Here is a 21,863-nt window from a genome sequence, read left to right on the forward strand (position 1 = left end):
CACCACAAGCCCCCCAATGTTAGTGTTTTTAAGCTCTATCTCCCTCTTTAGGGGACATGTCTAATTATTACTATTATTTAGTAAAATTGTATCAACTTAATGTAAAGTAGGGTAGTGAATTTTTAATCATGGCTAATAAATTTTTAAAATCATTAATCCCATGGCTAGTGAATTTTATAAAAATTCTAGAAGCCCATCTATTTCCATGTGTGGAAACATGCATGATAAAACACAAGTGGAATCACGTTGATGAAAAGTGAACCGTAGACCTATACACATGACATTGTAGCACCTACAACATATGGAAGTGGAGCGATACTGATAATCGATTTCATTAATTTAATCGGTGAAGTTACTAGGCAGCATAAACAAAATAAAAAATTACCTACCAATGTACACATTCACATCTTTTGCTTAAATGTGACTGCATCTGTGAAAAAGTGTACGGATGAGGAAAAAGCATCGGACTGGAATCTGTAACATCTTATAATGATGAACGTGGTCTTGTTTTAAGACTCAAAGAGTGTGAAAGAATATTTCGGGCAATTAATAGATGGTCAAAAACTACAATTTTTATCATTAAAATATTCAGACAACCAACAGAAGCAAACATTGTATTTGATGTAACACACTGAAATTCCACATAACATTTGAATATTTAAATGTCTTCTATTAATGACACTATGCCACATCTGTATTATTTTTCACAGGTCTACATAATCACAAATTATCAATGTCAAATATAATGCATTTGCAATAGTTCAAAGTTAATTTTCTGTAAAATGAAAAAAACATATGTACCTTGGATACCAGTGCCAGCACTACACTTATAATAAAGTCTGCTGTACAAAATTTACCGCATCCACAATGCAACCATAGAGATAACTGGCTATCTACCATACCTCAAATCGCTAATAACTCGTCTGAACATATTAAAGTAGCAGTATTAAATTAATCAGCAACTCCCAGGATGCTCAACTATCGGTTTGTTTGATGACAAAAATCAAATAATGTATATAGTACTGTAAGTAATAAAAAACTAGTGTTTTCCCTAGCTTGTTTTAGCATGGTGCAGCACCATGCCTCAATAGTCTGGCACCATCTTGTCTCAATCAGCGCCATGCTGCCTTGAGATTAAACAAGCCTTTTTCAGTAATTAATTCTAAAATTGCCTTTATAAAACACCCAAAGAGGTGTTATTAATTAATAAAATATGCCTTTTATATCTTTTGCCATTCATTTATTAAAGCAAGCACATAAATTACATCAATGTTTATTTAAAAAATAAATTGTTATATTTTTAATGAAAAACAAGTGCCCTGAAAATGGTGAAAATGCCCTAAAAGTGTTTGGTCTACCATGCCTTCCCTAATTTCTAGAGAAATCACTAAAGACTGATGCAGAGTGGAACAGACTAGATCTTACTCCCCTCCCTCACAATGCTGTAGTTCTGGAAATATGGCTCAGTATGATAAAAAAAAAAAAAAAGTCTAAAAGAAAGTTGTGTTTGGTTACTTTTACGGGACATCCATGTCCAGGTATTTGGATTTCACAGAAATAGTTTCTGTCAGCAAAAATCGTAGAACCAGAGTCCATTACCCATTGTCATATAATATACATGTAATTACCATGATTACCAAAACAGAGAAAGAAGGAAATGATTTATTTAACGACGCACTCAACACATTTTATTTATAGATATATGGCGTCGGACATATGGTTAAGGACCACACAGATATCGATGGAGGAAACCTTCTGTCGCCACTTCATGGGCTACTCTTTTCGAAATGCACCATCCCACAGACAGGGTAGTGCATACCTCAGCCTCTGATATACCAGTCGTGGTGCACTGGCTGGAACGAGAAATACTCTGACGGGGATCGATCCCAGACTGACGCACATCGAGCGAGTGCTTTACCACTGGGCAACGTCCCGCCCCTTACCAAAACAAAATCCAATGGGTTTTAATTATCACAGAGCATCCCCCACCCCGAAAAAAAAGAAGCAAAAAAGTGTCCTATAAATCTGACACCCTGATATCAAAGCAAATATTTTCATCAATGATAAAATCAACTCGTTCACAAATAAGAAATGAATGTTTCAAACATCCTCCACATGATATGTTTAACTATACCTCAAATAAATTCATTGTTCTTCAAAATACATGTACACATACAGAGTAGTAACTATAAATTGGTTCAAAGAACTAAATGTTAATACTAATCCATATAACATGTCACTGCATATATTGTGTCACAGTAACAACCAAAAACTATTTTGATAATACATGTGATAAATACCACAAGAACCTACATAGTATTGCGACAACTTTGATTAATTGCTCATCATACATATTACATTTAATAACTGCATGGTTTTTCGTGGACTTCCAAAAGATATTGCCAAACGAACTATTTGCCACACAAGCTATTTGCCACAATTGCTGCAGTAATTACACCTGACTGCATGATTTTTCATGGACTTCCAAAAGATATTGCAAAGCGAACTGTTTTCCACAATGGCCACACTGATGTGGTCTATCCCCTGGATGAGTCCGCTTGTGGACCGTCAGTAGTATTTCTGATGGAAATTCTTTATTGCAGATGTTGCAGAATGCACCCTCTCCGCCACTCAGATCCTCTTTGTCAGAATCTGCATCATCTGTCTTGTGAGTCTCACTGTGACTGAGAATACCGGTGCTCTTATCTGCATCTGGAAGCATGGCCACTTCATGTGGATCAGTTTTCTGTTTATTGAGGTACCCATTGACTCTGACAGCAGACGGACCTGCTCTTGCTCCAGCTCCTGCTGAGAAATCCACGGAGTAGGCATACTGCGAGTGATGCTTCTCTTTGTGTTTCATCAAAAGGTGGGACCGCTGGAACCTCTCGCCACATCTGCTGCACTCAAATGGCTTCTCCCCGGTGTGTGTTCTAGAGTGTTCCTTCAGGTGGTGTGGTCGCTTGAACTTCTTGTTGCAGACGGAGCATGGGAACAGGCGGTCAGGGAAATGAGACACCATGTGCTGCTTCAGGTTGCTCGAGTTCGCAAACCTCTTGCCACATTCCCTGCAAACAAACGTCTGCAGAACACTTTTACTGAAGTCTTGTGAATAACCCTTGTCGAACGCATGCCATCTTTTGACATTTCTCACATCACAATCTGTCACATCCGATTCGTTTGCAGCTGCTGGAGCTCGAGATGGAGGCTTACTGTCAGAGTCAGAGTCACTACTAGCTGGAATAGGTGCCGAATCACCCTGTCCCGCATCCTGAGAAGAAAATTTATCGTACACAAACTCTGGACTTCTAGTACGACGATTCTGCTTACAAATGTTGTGGAGAATATTCTGAACGTAAGAATCATTCAGCATAGGAGCATTGTGTTTCATCCTGTGACGCTGCAGTATGTGTGACCTGGAAAACTTCTCATCACAGATGTCGCACACATAGGGCTTTTCCCCCGTATGAATTCTCATGTGTTCCTTCAAGTGGTGTGGACGTTTGAATTTCTTCTCACACAGGTGGCAGCTGAACTGACGGTCCATAGAATGCGACACCATGTGCTGTCTCAGGTTATTCATGTCCGCAAACAGTTTACCACAAAGCTCACACCTCATGAAACCACCTTGTCTTGATCTAAAGACGTTGCTGTATTCCAACGGGGAGAGAAACGCGTCCTGATGCAGATCACCAGGTGGAATGTCAAGAGGAATGTCAAGAGGAAGAGAATCGCCATCGTGGTAACCCCGAAATCCACCTGAAGCTATTGCTTGATGTACGTTTTGTGCGTAGTTTAAATATTCCATATTGAACATGTTTATGTTATTGTTAAGGAGAGACTGATTCAGTTGAAAGGTGGAGGTACAGTTTGGTACCGGTAACTCTGAAGATGCTTTTGTCTGAACAGACACAGGCAAGCTGGTTTCTAATTTTACCCCTGAATGTACTAAATGTTCATCCCTTGGCTTGCTTTTTACTGCATAAAACATTTTAGTATCTTGTTCATCATTACCCTGTTTCTGTCGGTTGGGAGATTCTCCAGTTTGCTTAGATATGTATCCATTAGATCCTGTTGTGTGTCTTTCACCATCACTGTGGTTTTGTTGATTGTAGGTGTAACTGTTAGTAGAGAATGAACCTGACTTACCCATAGAATCAGGTTGTTGATCCATTTCTAACAGTGTGTCCATGGAATCAGATGAGGAATCTTTTCCTGAGAATCTAACAATTGAATTGGACCTTAGATTTCTCTTCGAGACCCTCAAGAAAGATTCTGACGTACATTCTGGTTCGTCATTCCCTGACTCCATTGCTGAGACACCATCCATGATATCAGACTTGTTACCAACAGAAAGACCAGCATCAGCAAAACTGGACTTGTGATCAGTTTCCGAGATCCCAGTACAAATGGATTTTTGGAATGCTCCTGAGATTCCCACACTGGAATGAGACTCAATGGAATCTGATGTAGAGTCTATTCCTGAGATTCTGACAGTGGAATCAGCTGTAATGTTTATTCCAGGAGAGGTAGATACAGCTTTATCACCTGCATTGTTAATACACTGATATGACTGAGGAGGTTCAGATCCCGACGTCGTATTCTCCTTGTGTTCACGCTGGGCCTTCTGCTCATCACCCAGTTTTAGGACTTGTTCAGATCCTAAATCAGATGTGTATATCACACTCTCTTCCTTCTGCTTGTGACCACTGCAATGGGAATTGTAATTCGGAATACTGGTTAGCTCACTGGTCATAGAACTACTTATAACAGTAGCAGGTTTGTCTATGCATACATCTGTAATGCTTTCGGTTCCAGGTTTGTCATCATACGGCATAGAGATATGGTCACTCATTTCATCATAATCACAGCAGTTTGTGCTAGTTTTTTCAATCCAGTCGGTAACTTGATTGAAAGCGTAATCAGAAACATGCTTTGTCTTGTGTCTCTGCAACAGGTGTGACCGTGAAAAGCGTTCGTGGCAGACGTCACACTGATATGGTTTTTCTCCCGTGTGAATGCGGAGGTGTTCGCGCAGATGATGCGACAGCTTGAATCTTTTAGAACAGTGAGGACACTGGTGAGGCCTGGATCCACCCTCCAATGGTGAGTCACTCTTGAAGTTCTGTCCTGTGTTATACGACAGAGGGGAAGAGCTGTTGTTCATGGCAGTCTGGTCAATCAGCGACATCAAGGCATGCCTGTGGAAGCCAAACATACCATAGAAGGGCGACATTAACCCATTTCTGTTAAAAAGAGATCGATTGGTTGCCAGGTACAACTCATGAAGCTTAGCCAGGTCAATACCCTTGTAAACTGAAGGTGTACTTCTGTCTGATTCTGTAGTATCCATGTGTGGTGGTTCCTCTTTTGCTGTTACTCTTTTGGCATTACGGTCTTCGCCATACAAAACCCAGGAGCCTTGATCAAACACTGCCTTTTTGTCAGAAGAAACAGGTGGTTTGTTTTCTGTTGATTTGATTTTGCGCTCATCATCTGACACACTGTTACTCTGTGGTTTATTTTCCTTAGTGATCACTTGTTCACTGTGTGAGGAAACGCACACATTTCTAGAATCCTGCAAGTCTTTTTTACACCCATCAGGACTTTCATCCTTTGGAAGATCCAAGTCAGGTGAATCCTTATCATCCAATTCTTGTTTTATCACCACTTCTGGACATTTTCCCGCACTATCAGAATTCGAGGTTGCATGTTGTAGCTTGTGCCTATTTAACAATACCTGATGTGTAAACTGTTTATTACACACATCACACTTGAGTATCTTCAACTGTTTGTGATTCTTCTCGTGTCTCGCAAGGTGCTGTGGACTTTCAAATATCTTCATACACTTGCTGCAAGGAAATATCGTCCCCACCGAAGGAAATGACTCCTGTGCATGTCTCGCTTGGTGTGCTCGCAGGAGATGGCTTCGGGAAAATTTCTCACCACAAATTGAACAGGGGAATGGTTTTTCTCCCGTATGAATTCTCATGTGTTCTTTCAGGTGGTGGGATAGCTTAAACCGCTTGCAGCACACAGAGCAAGCATGAGGTCGGGACTCGCTAAATTGATCTTCATAGGCGGATTCTTTATCTCTGGTCATCAGCTGCGATACACTGTCTGTAACATTTCCATCAAAGGTATCGAGTCTCTCCTCGACATTAGTGCTAACCAATGAAATATTATCATTTTGTATCACATTCGCCACACCCCTAGACTTGTCAATAGGTGGCGACTGAGAATTGCCGTACAAAACCCAGGAATTCTTTGCTGAAACTTGTGAATCACCGTATAAAATCCAGGAATTTTTGTCATAAACATCTTGGCTAGAAGCAACATCCGATCCTTCATCAGAAGCACATGTAGAATGATTGATAGCTGTATTTGAGACAGATTCAGTACCATGCACAGAATTTTCTTTTCCACTACTTAAGAGCTGGTCACACTCACCGGATCCAACATGACCTTGATTAATCGCTTGCTGAGACAATGCAGCAAAACTGTTATTCTGATGGTCCACGATACATTTACCATTCTGGACTTGCATGGCCACAGATTTAGAAAGCACAACTTTGTTTGAACAGTCAGTCTTAAAACTGTCATTGCACAATGAATCAATCCCACCAATATCACTGTTCATTTCTCAAATTTCAAATGATATGCAAAAATTTCAGTTCTGTGATATATTATTATTATTCTTTCCACTTCAACAGAGTTTATACTTTCAGAAACTTTATTGAGAATGATCCATTTCTTTCCAAACACCTTACAAGAGAAAGAAGATGGTGTCTACTTCCATGATATGTAAACCAGCAGTGGACACTTGCTGTGAATAAGATTCACGAAACTTTTCCTACAACTTGTGGATTATTCTTAGGTGTACTGGACATGCTGATGCACAACAAGGACTGCAGACGATTCCATCAATGTAACTGAACTGCATCAATATACCTGTTACGCATGGCTGGTTAATATTCACCATCTGAAATTAAAACAAAATATTATATAGTTTAGCAACAGCATGCACATTGCATATAAGCATGACAAACACATTATTTTGTTTACTTGTCCCTCAAAATAATCCCTTCAGTTTCCATGTAATGGCAAACCAAGTTCATATGTTTTGCGTATCTTACCAACTGGAAAATAACCCACACAGTTGAAGCCCACCTAATGACCACCCCGGTTCTAAGACCAATCTACTTTAAAGACCAATATTTTAAAGACAGGAATATTTCCGTATTACTTTATAGCAAGACTACTCCAGTATTAAGACCACCCTGCTATTACATTTTACGACCAGTAATCAGACCCAATGATCACTTTCAGCACATTTTGACCCCTCAAATACAACGGTTCATGGCTAGCTCTGACACTCGCCAAATTCGCCAATTGCGAATTTTTAACAGCAATTGGCAAAATAATTTCATGCAATTATTGCTGTTTTGTTAGGAAATAACTGTGTTTTTACAATTTTTAAAGTTCAATAAATAATTTGGTGAAATTTTCTGTTCACCCAGAGTTGGCCCTTCAACCACAGCATTTACCTGTCATGTCACATAAGCAATAAACAATACACAACGTGGTAAAATCTTGCCTACATGTAGTTGTCCATGCCATGGTGTTGAAGTTAATTACATGATGTATGTGTTGCTCAAACAAGTGATTAAACAGTGTTACGTATATTACTTAAGAACTATGAAACAGATGGTCTACAAATGAGCAAGTCAATGGTTAATTTGTGGAATGTATGACGCAGTTCTTTTATTTTATAACTTACATGCAATAATGTTGAAAAGTAAGTTACACAGAGAAACATTTTTATGAAAGCAAATGCCATACTATTCTAGTACTACATGGAATACTATGATATACAAAGCCGAAGTTTTTTAAAAATAATTTGTATTTGTTCAAATAAAAGTATATGGGCAATTCCACGCTAAAGTGGACATGGAGTGAAAAAATCAAATCATGTTATTCCTGATATATTAAGATTGTTTTTAATGTAAAATTGTCTGGAGAATCCAAATCTGGTAAGTAAAATATTGTAAAATAAATGGATGTGTTAGACTTTAGCTATTTTATGAGGATACCGTTACACTAAAAATATGACACTTCCGTAATACACACTATGAATTTATGTACAGCAGCCATGTAATTGAAGGTAATATTCTTTTTATTAGTGTTTTTGTTTTACCACTAACAAACTACACTTCATAATCCACTTTAATGAAAAAAAAAAAAAGATTTAGGGGAAATTAGAAAACATAGAATCAGTTTGTAATTCCGTTACCGAAAACAAACAAAAAGTTAGATTGTATTATTCATATATATTTAATCAAGGAATCAACTCATATTCTCTAAGTATATGTTAATGAACATAATCAGACACATTTACTTTCACATTCATACATTATTAGTAAAATTATATAGCTGTAAACATATGTAATTCCGTTACCATAGGTTTGTAATTCCGTTACCGTCTTTGGTATATAGTGTCAAGAAACACTTTAATATAAACCTACATAGTACTAAAATGCTACACTCTTATCCATATACACCAATACATCAAGTGATGTAACAATAGGAAGATATACAAAATCTTTTTTTTAAATCCATATGATAATAGTACTAGTAGTGGCACCAAATGCATTTGCGGAACACCCATAGCAAATATAAATGTCATCCATTGACAATATAGAAATTAAGGAAATCTGATACACTTTAACCAACCAGTTCTACTTAAAAGCTTCATTATGATGACTAAACTTCTGCAAATCCATGACAAATTCAAGTTATAATCGAAACCTACTAGAATTATATCGGGGCTCGAAATATGAAGCAAAATATGGCCTGCCATTATTATTTTTTAAATAGCAAGCCAAAAGAAATATGGCCTGCTGTGAAACAAAAATGGCCTGCTGGAAATAAGACAGCACAACGTGAATGTAGGGTTTGGGACAGTGTGTGGAAACTTAAAGGAAACATGTCACGTAAACCATATTTGGCACCAACCATGTACAATTAATTATAAATTGAATCACCTAAAAAAAAAAATTATAAAAAATTAATTACTTAAAATATCTCCATAAAAGAACCCCAGATATACGAGCTCTTAGCGGAAATTGCCGATCTTTAATGAGCAGGGCAATCACGAGGTCCCTGACGTCAGAGACGCGTCGCTTGATCTGAAGCCTTACACTTAAAAGCATTAGTCCGTACCACTCATAAAGAATCTAAGACTTGCACAGCTTACCAAAACAATGAGTGTTCGTTCGCAAAACGTTTTGCCGTATCAATATGAGCTGTTAGTAAATGAAGAAAGACACACAATTACTTACAACAGTGATACTGAATAGCGAGTCGGAGGGTGGAGAAACTGATGGTGCCAGACCAGACCGGTCGACCCAATTTACAGCCCGGAGCCCGAAATTCGGATGCTAATGCCGAGGTGTATACTGTTCATATTTAGCATAAAGATACACCTCGATATGATGTATTAAATATGTAAAAAAATATAACTGTAGGACAAAACATTTTTTTTTTTTTTTTTTTTTTAGAAAATTCGCAATTTTTTATGTTCGGGCTGTACATAATGAAATCTGTATGCACAGTGTAAACAAACGCTCTAATTTACGACAAGGCGCTTCACTTCATTAACCTGGCTTGTAAAACAACATAAAATGACTTGAGAGTATAATCAACTTTTAAACTAAATATATTTCTATTTGCATCAATAGAACGAAAATGGGGTTTATAGTATTTTTTTCTCTCATAAAAAAAAGTAGCATATTATTAGGCCTATTGGTAGGGTGCGTTAGAGTAAAAAACGACCACTCACGATACCCAAGTGATAATTTTTCTTTTCTTTGGTACTACGTAATTGGTCAGTTTTGTAATTTTAGATGGGAAAAGTCTACTTAATCAAGGGTTTTACAGCATTATTTACAGTAATGAAGTAGGGCGGCTGATAATGTCCATTAACATTGTACTATAGTCGCGACAGGTTACGCCACAATACCCTGTAATCTTAAAAAAAAACTGGCACGTATTTTGTACGCATGTCTAGACCGTGGTAATCACTTACCTGGTCGATACCCTGCAATATACACCTGCCAATCAGGAATCACATGTGCAGGCCACGGAAAGAAAGGGACCAATTAACTAAAACAACACTCCGATTCTCAAGTCAGCCCGTGGATGAAACATAATAGTTATTTCGACACCGACAGTAGTGGGGTTTTTGTATTGAACTTCGTGTTGCTTTGGGGCTTCGGGCGATGAGGAACGGTTTTGGTAACGTATTCCGCCCGAAGATTAAAAACATTATTTAAAATTATTATGTTTTCTACACGTTTTTTAAAAACATATTTAAATACATCGTACTGAGATGTATCCTCATGCCAAATCCCATGTTTGTATATGCCATATTTAATACTTATTGACGTTTCCTTCTTCGGACGGTGAATACAGATTTTGTTATGTAGGCTACAGCCCTAACATGAAAAATCTTTTTTTTTCCAAAAAAATAAATAAATAAAAAAATTCTACATTTTTGTTTTAACATATATAAATACATCATGCTGAGGTGTATCTTTGTGCCAAATATGTACAATGTACACCTCGGCATTCGCAACGAGTACTGTTTTTGTCTCCGGGTAACGTTCGGGCTCCGGGCTGTAATTAGGCGGACACCAAAGTACTATGCGGTGTTGGTGTCCAATCTTTTCTTTTGCGATAAAATACACGCGTCTTTCTTCGGATACAATCCTTTGGAAAACCATAAAAGACAATCCCGATCGTTTAAACTGTTTATTATTACACCCGAAGGCCGCGCAGTACGGCAATGTTGGACTGAAAAGATCGTAAGCCCCTTACTCCATATATAAACAGTTAACAACAATGGAAGAGTACAGCGGCTCTGACGTCACTTCCCTTTTTTTCCGAACGCTCACGAAGAAATATGCATAAATTGTACTTTGATACTGGTTAGCGTAATTTCTTCATTTTAAGTTAACTACACGTATTTTATTGTTATAAAGTTATTTGTATATTATTTTTATATCATTTTTCTTTTAAAATGAGCTATAATATGGTCTCGTGTCATGTTTCCTTTAAGACCTCTGATATGTAGTTTAGAGCATTATAAAATTAAAATGTAATAGCATTATGAGCTCGGCCTCAGCTAAATACAAGATTTAGATGATCGTATGTACATCTTTTTTTTGAAAAATGACGCAATTTTTAGTTAATTTTAGCAGGTGAATGTTTATTTCACTTGCAAGATTTAAAAATAGACTTCTTTTCACTTTTTACAGGCCACAATTTCAAGCTCTGTATAGATCTTTAAACATATATAGGGTCCAGAAAGTGGAAATGTAGTATAACATATTTACTTGAAGCAAACTTTAATATCCAAAGGCATTTATTGACTGTACATGTATTTAATAATTTATATTTAAATGACAGGATATCCAGAAAATGGAAAGTATCATTCTAATTACCAACATTATGCTTTTAAATGTATATAATGGACAAAAAGAAAGCAACCGTTTTATAGTGTTAATGCTGTCTTTACAAGGAAATCTAATCTGAATAAAATTCTGTGGTAGGCCACCGGTCTACAGACTGGTAGGTACTGGGTTCGGATCCCAGTCGAGGCATGGGATTTTTAATCCAGATACCGACTGCAAACCCTGAGTGAGTGCTCTGCAAGGCTCAATGGGTAGGTGTAAACCACTTGCACCGACCAGTGATCCATAACTGGTTCAACAAAGGCCATGATTTGTGCTATCCTGCCTGTGGGAAGCGCAAATAAAAGATCCCTTGCTGCTAATCGGAAGAGTAGCCCATGTAGTGGCGACAGCGGGTTTCCTCTCAAAATCTGTGTGGTCCTTAACCATTTATGTCTGACGCCATATAACCGTAAAATAATGTGTTGAGTGCGTCGTTAAATAAAGCATTTCTTTCTTTCTTTTTCTGAGTAAAATTCTTAAACTGCAAAGATGGCATGTTTCATGGGCGGATCCAGGAAATATTTTTAGGGGGGGACCAAAAAAGAAGGGCACATTGACTCGTCAAAAGGGCACCTTACTACAAGTTTTGATATTTACAATTAATATGAATTCCTACAGTTCTACGTCATAATATACTAGCAATAATGAAGTAAATTGGCATCACTCGCGTTAGAACCTCAATGGGGCCCCATTGAGACTCAATAACACAGACACATATCTGCAAGCTTGCGCATGTACGCGAAAATCTTGATTTCATTTATCTACAATATAATTATTGTTTACTTAAAAAAAAAAAATTCTACAAACAAAAAGGGCACTTGGACATTTTGAGGGCACTTGAAAAAAATTTTGGGGGGGACACGTCCCCCTGGTCCCCCCCCCCCCCCTTGGATCCGCCCATGTGTTTGATTGGCCAAAAAAGAAAATACTGGTGTTTTGAATGTTGTCATGTATGTTATCATAACCTCAAATAGATGAGGAATTTTATTATTAGGCATAATATCTTTCACTTACCGTAATACAATCTAGATGTTTGACGGTCAGTTTATATAATTTTACTTGGCCTGTGTTCCTCTGACCTGGTGTAATTCTCTTTGTTATTAACAATGTCACTGTTCAAGAATTTTTTTCAATTGCCGTAAAACATTTTAAACATTTACTATGTAATATGTACACAGTTTAGTGCTAGTTTAAATCTCCACTCATATGTACGTGTACATTTTACCGATATTGAAATATTTCAAGTTATCATTTGAAATATTGTATGAATGCTTAAAACAAGTACACTGAATTATTATTTAACTTATAAAATTATGCAACATATTTGCAAATCAAATTTAAAGTAAATAAATATTGTTTTTCAAAAGTAAATTCAGAGCGGTAATTCCGTTACCAAACTGTGTAATTCCGTTACCGGCATTCAATGTTGTACAACAAAATTATGAAAAGATAATTTGTAATATAATTTCTATTTTGTTAATCACAAGTCATTAGGAGATCATTCCATCATGAAGATAAATAATTATTTCATCATACTTCACAGAGTTTGTAGATGTTTTGCGGTGCCCGTAAAAATGGTGTCCGTTTTTACGTAATTTCGTTACCAAACTTTAATTAAGTACTCATACACTACACCTTGCAGTAGGGAGTTTCACTTCTGCCCATGACAAGCACTAGTGCAGTACTAGTGTATTACATAGTTACATCATTATGATAATTTATCTTATGTGGACTAGCTGAGTTTAATGCCTGAAATCTCTCTCCAACTCATAATTCCGTTACCGTGGAATTGCCCATATATGAGCCATTTATGATTCTCATTTGCTGAAAGTAAGAAATACTTTAATATTTATTGGTAATTTTTTATGGGTAGACTCACAAATGGGTCAATAATAATAAAAAATTTCAGGGCTTGAAATTAGACACTCGACTTATAGGTGAAGATATATGGTATTTACTAGAGGTGTGCGGTATTACCGGTATTTTTTTTTGTCGTGGTACGTACCGGTACTTTTTTTTTACTGTACCGGTATACTTCGGGACTTTCCGTGGATGATGACTTTACGGACATTTCCGAGAAATAAATTATCAGTGTCATGAACCAAAATACATAATTTCGAGAAATTATTTTAAAAGCATCCAATGTTAATGATTGTTTGTGTTCCATTAACAAATCTTTGAAAAACTAACGGAATTTCCCAAAGTATCTAGAATCTCAAAACGTTGTCACTAACAAAAACATGGCAACTGATGAGTTTGTTGTTCGCAACACACGTGCGATATTGGTCATTTGCAGGGCTCACCCTGTTGTTCGTCAAAGTCGCAAATTACGAAAAATAGTAAAAATTGGCAAATGGAATTTTCGACTTGTCAAAAAAAAAATTATGAAAGTTTTTTAATATCGATTTTTAGTCACCAAGCATTCTTTCAACCAATTTTGATTGACAGATATGCCTTGCGGTATGCATAAGCCCTATTTGCATGTCCGGGTGACCAGTCTACTATTCAATAGTGAACTGCTTCTCGTAAAGCTACAAAATGCGATCAAATAATATGAAATACTGTTCAAAACATGTTGCATTGTTGATACTGAATGTTTCATCACTAGCTACAACAAGGTTCACTTTTTATTTGTCACGTTTTTAGCGTTGTGTCGTATCAGATAATGTTGTAAAATCTAGGTCACGTGGTTGAGTTCATTTTACTGAAGTGGGTGCATGAGGATTACATATTTTTTCTCACATATACACAATCATTATTAGTTGAAATTTTCAAAGTTTAGATTTAATTTTAAACATATTCAGTGGGGGAATTACAATTTATTGATGCTATGTCTACTTATATAATATTAGTACAGGCATGATACATCCTTCCGCCCCTGGTAGATAAACATACAAAAGTCTCGGATCACGTTGCAATGAATTTATGAAACTGAAAACGTTTTTTTTCCAGTTGTTAAAGTCTGAAAGACGGTCACACGCCAGTGTTTTGAGAACAATAACATATAATGACGTTTTCTTTGTCTTTGTTTTGGGTGACTGGCTATACCCTTGTGTAGGATACGAAAACAATTATAAACAGTGTTCAGTTTAAAACATACATATAATTTAGGAGGAGGGGAGTTACGTACTTAAAAAACCCCCACGAAAGCCGAACTATTTCATTTGCATTCATAAAATAAAATACTGCCAGTGTGGCTATTTTGTTTCTAAACTGTTTTTTCTTCTTTAAACATGAATTCATTATCAAAGAGATTAAAGATACAGGCCCATAGCATACAGCTTATATATATATATAAGGCCCATTGGGCCTGTGGAATTGGCACGATATCTGGAGGGTTGGGGACGTATGCAGAGCCTCTAGTGGGGTGGCACAGGTTACATTCTTTATCTTTATATAGAGCAGAACAAAAACATCGGCTACTGAATGTTAAACTTTTGGTAATTTTGATATATAGTCTTAGAGAGGAAACCCACTACATTTTCTCATTAGTAGCACATACCACGACCTTTGCTATACCAGTCGTGGTGCACATACATAAATGAGAAATATCCCAATGGGCCCACCGACTTGGATCGATCCTAGACCTACCACACATCCAACCGAGTGTTTTACCACTGGGCTACGACCCGGCCTAGACATCAAGGGCCATTCAAATATTACGTAACTTTGTCATTTTCATTATTTTCCAGTTTAACTGAAATGATAACTAGGGAATTTATGTTTATTTCATTTACATTGTAAGGTCTTAAAATACAACAAGGCTCTACAACTATGTTCTACCTATAAGTATTGGCTATTCTCTAAATGAGATTTTAGTCCTGCTTAATGCTTACTCAACTTTAGAGGAAATAGAGTGTAAACTGAATCAGTCAAAATCTGTACTGGTAGGTATATCATTGTAGTATGTCATATGTGTTTGACCCCTACGTTCAAAGGTACATAAATGACATTGTATGTTGCGCAATTATTGTATCACTGAATCGCAGTGATTAGTATGCTGTCATTACCGTGGCATACCATGGTACATTACAAAAAACCGCGGTATACCGTGGTACGGTTTTTTTCGCAGTACCCAACCCTAGTATTTACGAAGTTTAAATTTTAAAACATTTATTTACTCTTCTTATTCCTTGACAGTTTTAATTATTTTGGTTTATTCCTTTGTCTTTTTACTTTTGTTGATTGTCCGTCGTCCAAAGCATAGTACTTAATAGGTTTGCTTCCAACATTCAAACTAGGACTGCGAATAATAAACCCTCATAAGTTTATATTAAAGAGACTATCCTGAGTTTGTAGCATATTATCAAGTTGTCGGCTAGTCTAATCAATTAAAAACAAAAGTTACATATTTCTTTTGGGAACACGAATTTTGGCTGGTTTTAACAGGATTCTTGTTTGTTCAGGGTTGGGTTTGAACAAGTTTCACTGTATCTGTATATGCAATACATTTCTGGCCATTCTCAGTTCAGTAGCAACCGACAGGTCAGGGGAAGCTGTACCCCTACTTGAGAATGAAAATGTATGTTTTTTTTTATATATATACTATACTAAGTACCATATATTTAAGAATTGAACGTTATATTTTTGATGTTCATGCGATGCTAAACACCCAAACCGTTTTACACACTATATGAATGGCGTAGCACGTTACCGAAAAAGTGCAGTTTTGACATTCATGGAAGAATGAACGTTGGTTTTTTAGATCACGTGACAGCATTTTTACCAATGCAGATGCTTATTACAAAACAGTAGTTATAAAATGGAATTATAAATATATGGTTAACAGGGGAGTAGCATGATCTGGACCTGGTGGGGGGGGGGGGGGGGGGGGGAGGAGATGGTTCGAATATGAACCAAGTGGAACCTTTTTCTATTTTGTTTTGCACCACCAGAAACTCCATATGTATAAACTTGTATGTTTTAGTTCTGAAAGCGAACCATTTGCTCCCTCACTAGACTGTGTCCTTCCAATAGAGATTGTGCCCCCTCCCCCAGCTCTAGATATCATTCCTGTGGGCTTGATTCTAATGTTTTATAGTAACTCAGATTTCATACATATCATTTTAAAAAATTTCCAAATGCCAAATAAAATTTTAAATACAGTACAATTGGGTGAAGAGAAATCCAGAATGTATTTTGTCGTTATGTTTTATATTGAAATAATGTTACGGCAAGATAAATATTTGCTTACATAAACACACATTAATATTATTTCAGCCCATATCTGATATATATTGCGTAAGAAGCTGAATCGGACATTAAAAACAATCTTTTTAATTTGTGGTAAGCAATAATTCACAAACAATGCTGATACAGTGATAAACATCTGTTGGATGTCGACAGAATTATTGGGATCCCTACTAATAGAATAATTTAATAATTCAACAAGGACTCTACATGTATATGTATAATGCCCATAAAATATTTCAGTGCCCCTCAAGATAGTTTGTTGCGTAATCTTACATAAGTTCCTTCTTAATGTCTATGAAGTGCTTGGAATTCACGCATGTGCAATTGGAATGTGAAATAGATCTAATGCCGTCAGTGAGATATAAATTAACATACTAGGTCTGGCTGGAAATATCTATACCAATTTTTTGTTTTAAGTAGTTACTAAATGACTTAGGAAATTGAAAGGATTTTCAAAAATGGTAAATTGGTAATGGAATTTGTTTTTCTTAAAATACAGGGACCTAATTCATTGAACTCTCGCAACTTTGTGATATCGCAGTGCAATGCAAAAAGATGCTTTGTTGTCTAAGAGAGCCTTGTGAATTAGGCCCCAGATGAAGAATTATCTGATCAACATTTTGAGAATATAAATATATTGTGTACCAGATGTTTTGTCCCCAAGCCAGTTTGCCCCAAGTCATTTTCAGTTTGCCCCTAAATATTTATCAGTTCGCCCCTTCTCCAATATTATGTTATGTCTGCAGGATGCCATGCATGCACTGACATCCATCCCAAGAGTGGCCATGCGCTGAATCCCTGGTGGCAAGAGAGTAAAGGGGAGACCCAAGGAGACCTGGTGAAGATCGGCGGAGCAGGAGATGAAGGCTCTTTGGTGGAGTTGGGCCAGATGACGAAGCTTGCAACAGACAAGACATTGGCGCTGTTTGGTGTCGGGCCTTATATGTGACCGCACACAAAGAGGACTAAATAAAAGTAATCAAGATGATTTTGGTGGATGTTGTTTTATTGTTTGTTTTGTTATGCACGCACTAGCCTGAGTACTCTAATGGTAAGAAAGCTAGACGGACATCTGGACAGTTATTAAAACTCTCTTACCATCAGACATCAATCTATGTAAAAATTTTGCAATCGCTGCCTACCAAATGTTTTAATCAAGGAACTCAAAAATGATTGATGTAGAGGTATTTGACGTCAAACATAGGATTGTTGTATTAGAGTGGAAATCTTTGTGGTAAGACGAACTGACTTGCGTGTGAACGGACTGGGTTAAAACATCAGACATTCAATATATTTGTGTATTATTACCTGCCTAAAACGTTGGCTTTTTTTGTTGGTTTGTGATTCTAGGGTTTCAAATAACTTTTCAGTGGGCAGCAGTGCTAAAAATCAGTCTCCTAAACTGGGCTCAAATTTAGTTTTAACTAATTTTCGAAACTGTTATTTCCATAACTCGATTTTAAAAAGAGGTCATTTATACAAAATCGTATTAGCCAACTACTAAATGTTGTAGCTACTTTGTATTAAAATTAACAATTGGCTAATTTCACAAAGGACAGGATGAGCCCTGCTAAATATACCTACTGTGTAACCTTTTTCAACAACAAAGTTGAAAGTAAAATACTCAAGGCAAACATTGAAACATCAATATAATATTATAATAAAATTTCTGGAAAGCAAAGGCTGCTTATGAAATTATCAGAAAGTCTCATATTATGTGTCATGAGCGGCTTTTGTTGTCTGCTACCCATTAATTTCGAGGCCTGGTCTGAATGTTGTAACTTGTTAATGTTCATTGTTTACATATCATTTTTTAAAAAGCGTTTTAAAATATTTTAAATCGTCGGTAAAACATAACACAGTTAACATTTACTCCTGCCTCAATCACACCTAGGAAAATAGAAAACGCACACCTGTGATTGTCTGTAAACACGCTGGTCTTACTGGCAAATATTCTTTTAAAACGCTAAAATGTTTCATGTTTCAATTAAATCGAATGAATTGAGAAGCCATAAATTTCTTCTTCTCTGGTGTTTCCTCTGTCACTCTAAGCGCACCTACTCTGAATGCGACCTAACAGTTACAATAGCAATATCGATAAAATTAACTCCAGTAGCATAATCTTTGGGAGAAAAATTAAATAAATTATGATATAATAATATTATTCTAAAGAAACAACTGAATTGAATGAGCATGCGTAATTTAGTCCCTCTGTCAATTAGGCTACATATATATAGTTACAAATGTTTGTCACTAAAATCTGTCTAGAACTTTATAACAACCGTTTCAAAATGATTTAACCATAATAAATAACATAAGACTGCCTAACCAGTACACACAATCGTCTCTGTCTGTCTGTCTGTCTGTCTGTCTCTCCGTCCGTCCGTCCGTCCGTCCGTCCGTCCGCGCCTCCCTCTCTCTCTCTCTCTCTCTCTCTCTCTCTCTCTCTCTCTCTCTCTCTCTCTCTCTCTCTCTCTCTCTCTCTCTCTCTCTCTCTCTCTCTCTCTCTTATTTTCTGTCATCTTGGCTTATAAAATATTTTGCCGGGTACTGTTCATTTCATTAGATTTATACTTATTTTCGTGATTATATGAAATTAAGCTTCAAGCTTTCGATGGGAGCCAGCACAGGGAGGCGAACCCTGTACCTACCAGCCTTAACTGTTATAAAACCAAATTTACAAATAATAAATTGAGGTAAATTGACCAATCTCTGGGACGAGTTGGCAGCTTTTACGTGGAGAGTTCACTAGGGGCCTACACAAATTTGGGAGATTTTGTAGATGGCAACTTGACCAGCTTAGCATTTATTATTTAATTACTTAAACCTGTTTTACGTTTTCAGTTATCCGCACACAACAATTAGCAATAAATATATTGTTAAGTTTGTATTTTGTACATTTTTTTATTAAGCCATTAAATAGTATTTAAAACGTTAACTTGCTGCTGGAATTTACATTATAAAATGAACGTCTAAAAACTATACTATTATGTGAGACCTTACCCTGCAACCTTTCAAGGTAGCCAAGGGTCAATAACTTGCATATCATGTGGGAAATGGCTAACCGAACTCTTGTTGGTTCTGTTGACCAAGGAACTAGCAGCTCTAGATTTTTGGTAACAGTTTACGTGTTATTTTTATTCGTTCATGTATTTCTTTTTTATGCACACAAATTCAGCTTTGGTTACTGGCAAATGTAATTTTAAATAGTTTTGGATCATGCTTGGCAACTGAGCTCAGTCTGTAAAGATATTTTCAACAGACAGATTAATAGCCCGTCACGTAGGTCTCACCACACAGATGTAGTTTGGCTGCCATTTAAATCCATGCTGGTTTGTCAAACCAAGATTAATCACTGATTCTCAATAAGGGTGTGCATTTCAGTATTTTACGTGCGGCACCATAAAATACTGTCGTCAATTACTCTGGGAAACCAAGTGAGTTTCTAGTCCGAAACATACCCATGTATTACCTTTGTAACATAATATGTGGACTGGAATCTCAGTTATCTTTTATGGTTCGGCGACATAACATTTCAAATTGGAAATGTTCGTTACTGTCTCACTTGAATATATTTTATAACAAATGTATACAGTGCTGTCTGGTGTATCGGCGCACCTAAGCTTTCAAGGACCAGTTTCTATGTGAACATTGTGAAATATTTAATAAAATGCGTCTCTCACCAATGAAGAAGTGCATAATCTGAAATACACTACAAACTGTTTTATGTCTGTAGTAAATAAACATTTTAAAATGGTGCATAAATATAGGCACCCCCTTGTATCCAAAACGATTTGCATGTCCGGTGATTCGGCGCAGTAGATGTAGACCATTGACCCCACTATTTATAAACCGCCCATGACCTCACTTTTAGCCTATAAACGCTACACTATTGTGCCAGAATTATTTTAGTACTTTTTTGTTTTGTCTTGTTAAAAATATTACTATGAAAATGAACGATCACATATGACCCATCTCATGATCAGTTTCGGAATCGTTTTCTTGAGTGGCACAGTACTGCAGATGCATACATGTTCATTGTCATGCATGGCTAAGATGCCTACATGGATTTTATTTTTCTCGGGTAGATTGTGCACACACGTGGATCTTATTTTGCTTTTATTTTTATAACAATGTGACAATTGTGAAATGGAATGACTGTCAATTAAGGTGTAAAATTTTTGTTTTGTTTGCATTTGCCTGTGTTTTCTTTTTCGGTTTAAATAAAAAAATAACCCAACAAAAATAATTACATTTATACTGTTTACTATAATTTTTAAAATGCGGGAAAGGTGGTTTTTAGACTGGTTTTAACATTCTTAATATCAATAAGGATGACCTACTTTGCATTTGTAAACACGAAAACAGGTGAATGATTTATTTTGAAATTATTATATAATTATTGATAATTCTAAAAAAAAAAATTAATTGCACCCTTAAAAATAAATATTTTGATACTTGATTAACCATTGAAAAAGGAATTCAACTTTAATTCGTTAAAAACTCCGACAACATGACAACTTCCTAAGCATACTCATGCAAAATACCAAGTGCGCCGAATCACCGGACGCGCCGATACACCGGACACGGTTGTACTACCAATGGAAAAACACTACTGGGTTCAAATATTTGTTATTATTATATACATAGCAATGAAATATATAGATCTACGGGAACCATAAAAGTCATATCCGGTGAAAAGTCATATTTTTACTGTATTTTAGCTACAGTGAAAATATAGAAGTCGTATTTACTTTTTTGTAAAAGTGCATGATTAAATTATCTCCCTTTGTCTCTGTTCTTCGTATTTAAATTTGATGATTACCAATGCATCTGATCGTATTTGAAAAATAAAAAATGTAATTTAAACAACTGTACCTATAAAAATGGGATACGAAGTGCAGTTACGATAAAATATATAAAACAAATTAAATACGAAGCTAAATAATGATGACACCACTACATTGTGTCATCGAGTGTAAGTGTAAGAATTTAATGGCGTTTGACTCGTTTTGTTTTTGTAGGAGTTTTTAAAGGATTGCTTTGTCAGGTATGTTTTAACCGCAGTATTGTTAAATAAATGTTAATAAAGATAAATTTTAATCAAATTTCTTTTTAAAAGTCTATGGTAAAGTAAATTTTCTGGCAAAGTTC

The 21,863-nt window shown here is 36.3% G+C and overlaps 2 protein-coding genes across 3 annotated transcripts in view; one reads left to right on the forward strand and one right to left on the reverse strand.

Moving 5' to 3' along the window:
• Nucleotides 1–1,834: 1,834 nt before the first annotated feature.
• Nucleotides 1,835–18,729, reverse strand: LOC121386245 (zinc finger protein 62-like). Its single transcript, XM_041517078.1, has 2 exons — nt 18,623–18,729; nt 1,835–6,982 (listed from the first exon to the last, which is right to left on the reverse strand). The coding sequence occupies exon 2, from the start codon at nt 6,638–6,640 to the stop codon at nt 2,453–2,455; it is 4,188 nt and encodes a 1,395-aa protein (XP_041373012.1). The 5' UTR covers nt 6,641–6,982; nt 18,623–18,729; the 3' UTR covers nt 1,835–2,452.
• Nucleotides 18,730–19,751: 1,022 nt separating this feature from the next.
• Nucleotides 19,752–21,863, forward strand: part of LOC121386246 (glycerol kinase-like) — a 59,090-nt gene continuing 56,978 nt past the window's right edge. For both annotated transcript variants that reach the window (XM_041517081.1, XM_041517079.1), the window contains exon 1: nt 19,752–19,825. In XM_041517081.1, the coding sequence (XP_041373015.1) occupies nt 19,757–19,825 (69 nt within the window). In that variant the 5' untranslated portion in view covers nt 19,752–19,756. The remainder of the gene's footprint in view (nt 19,826–21,863) is intronic.

This window comes from Gigantopelta aegis, chromosome 12 (genome assembly GCF_016097555.1).
Source record: "Gigantopelta aegis isolate Gae_Host chromosome 12, Gae_host_genome, whole genome shotgun sequence".
NCBI lineage: Eukaryota > Metazoa > Mollusca > Gastropoda > Neomphalida > Peltospiridae > Gigantopelta > Gigantopelta aegis.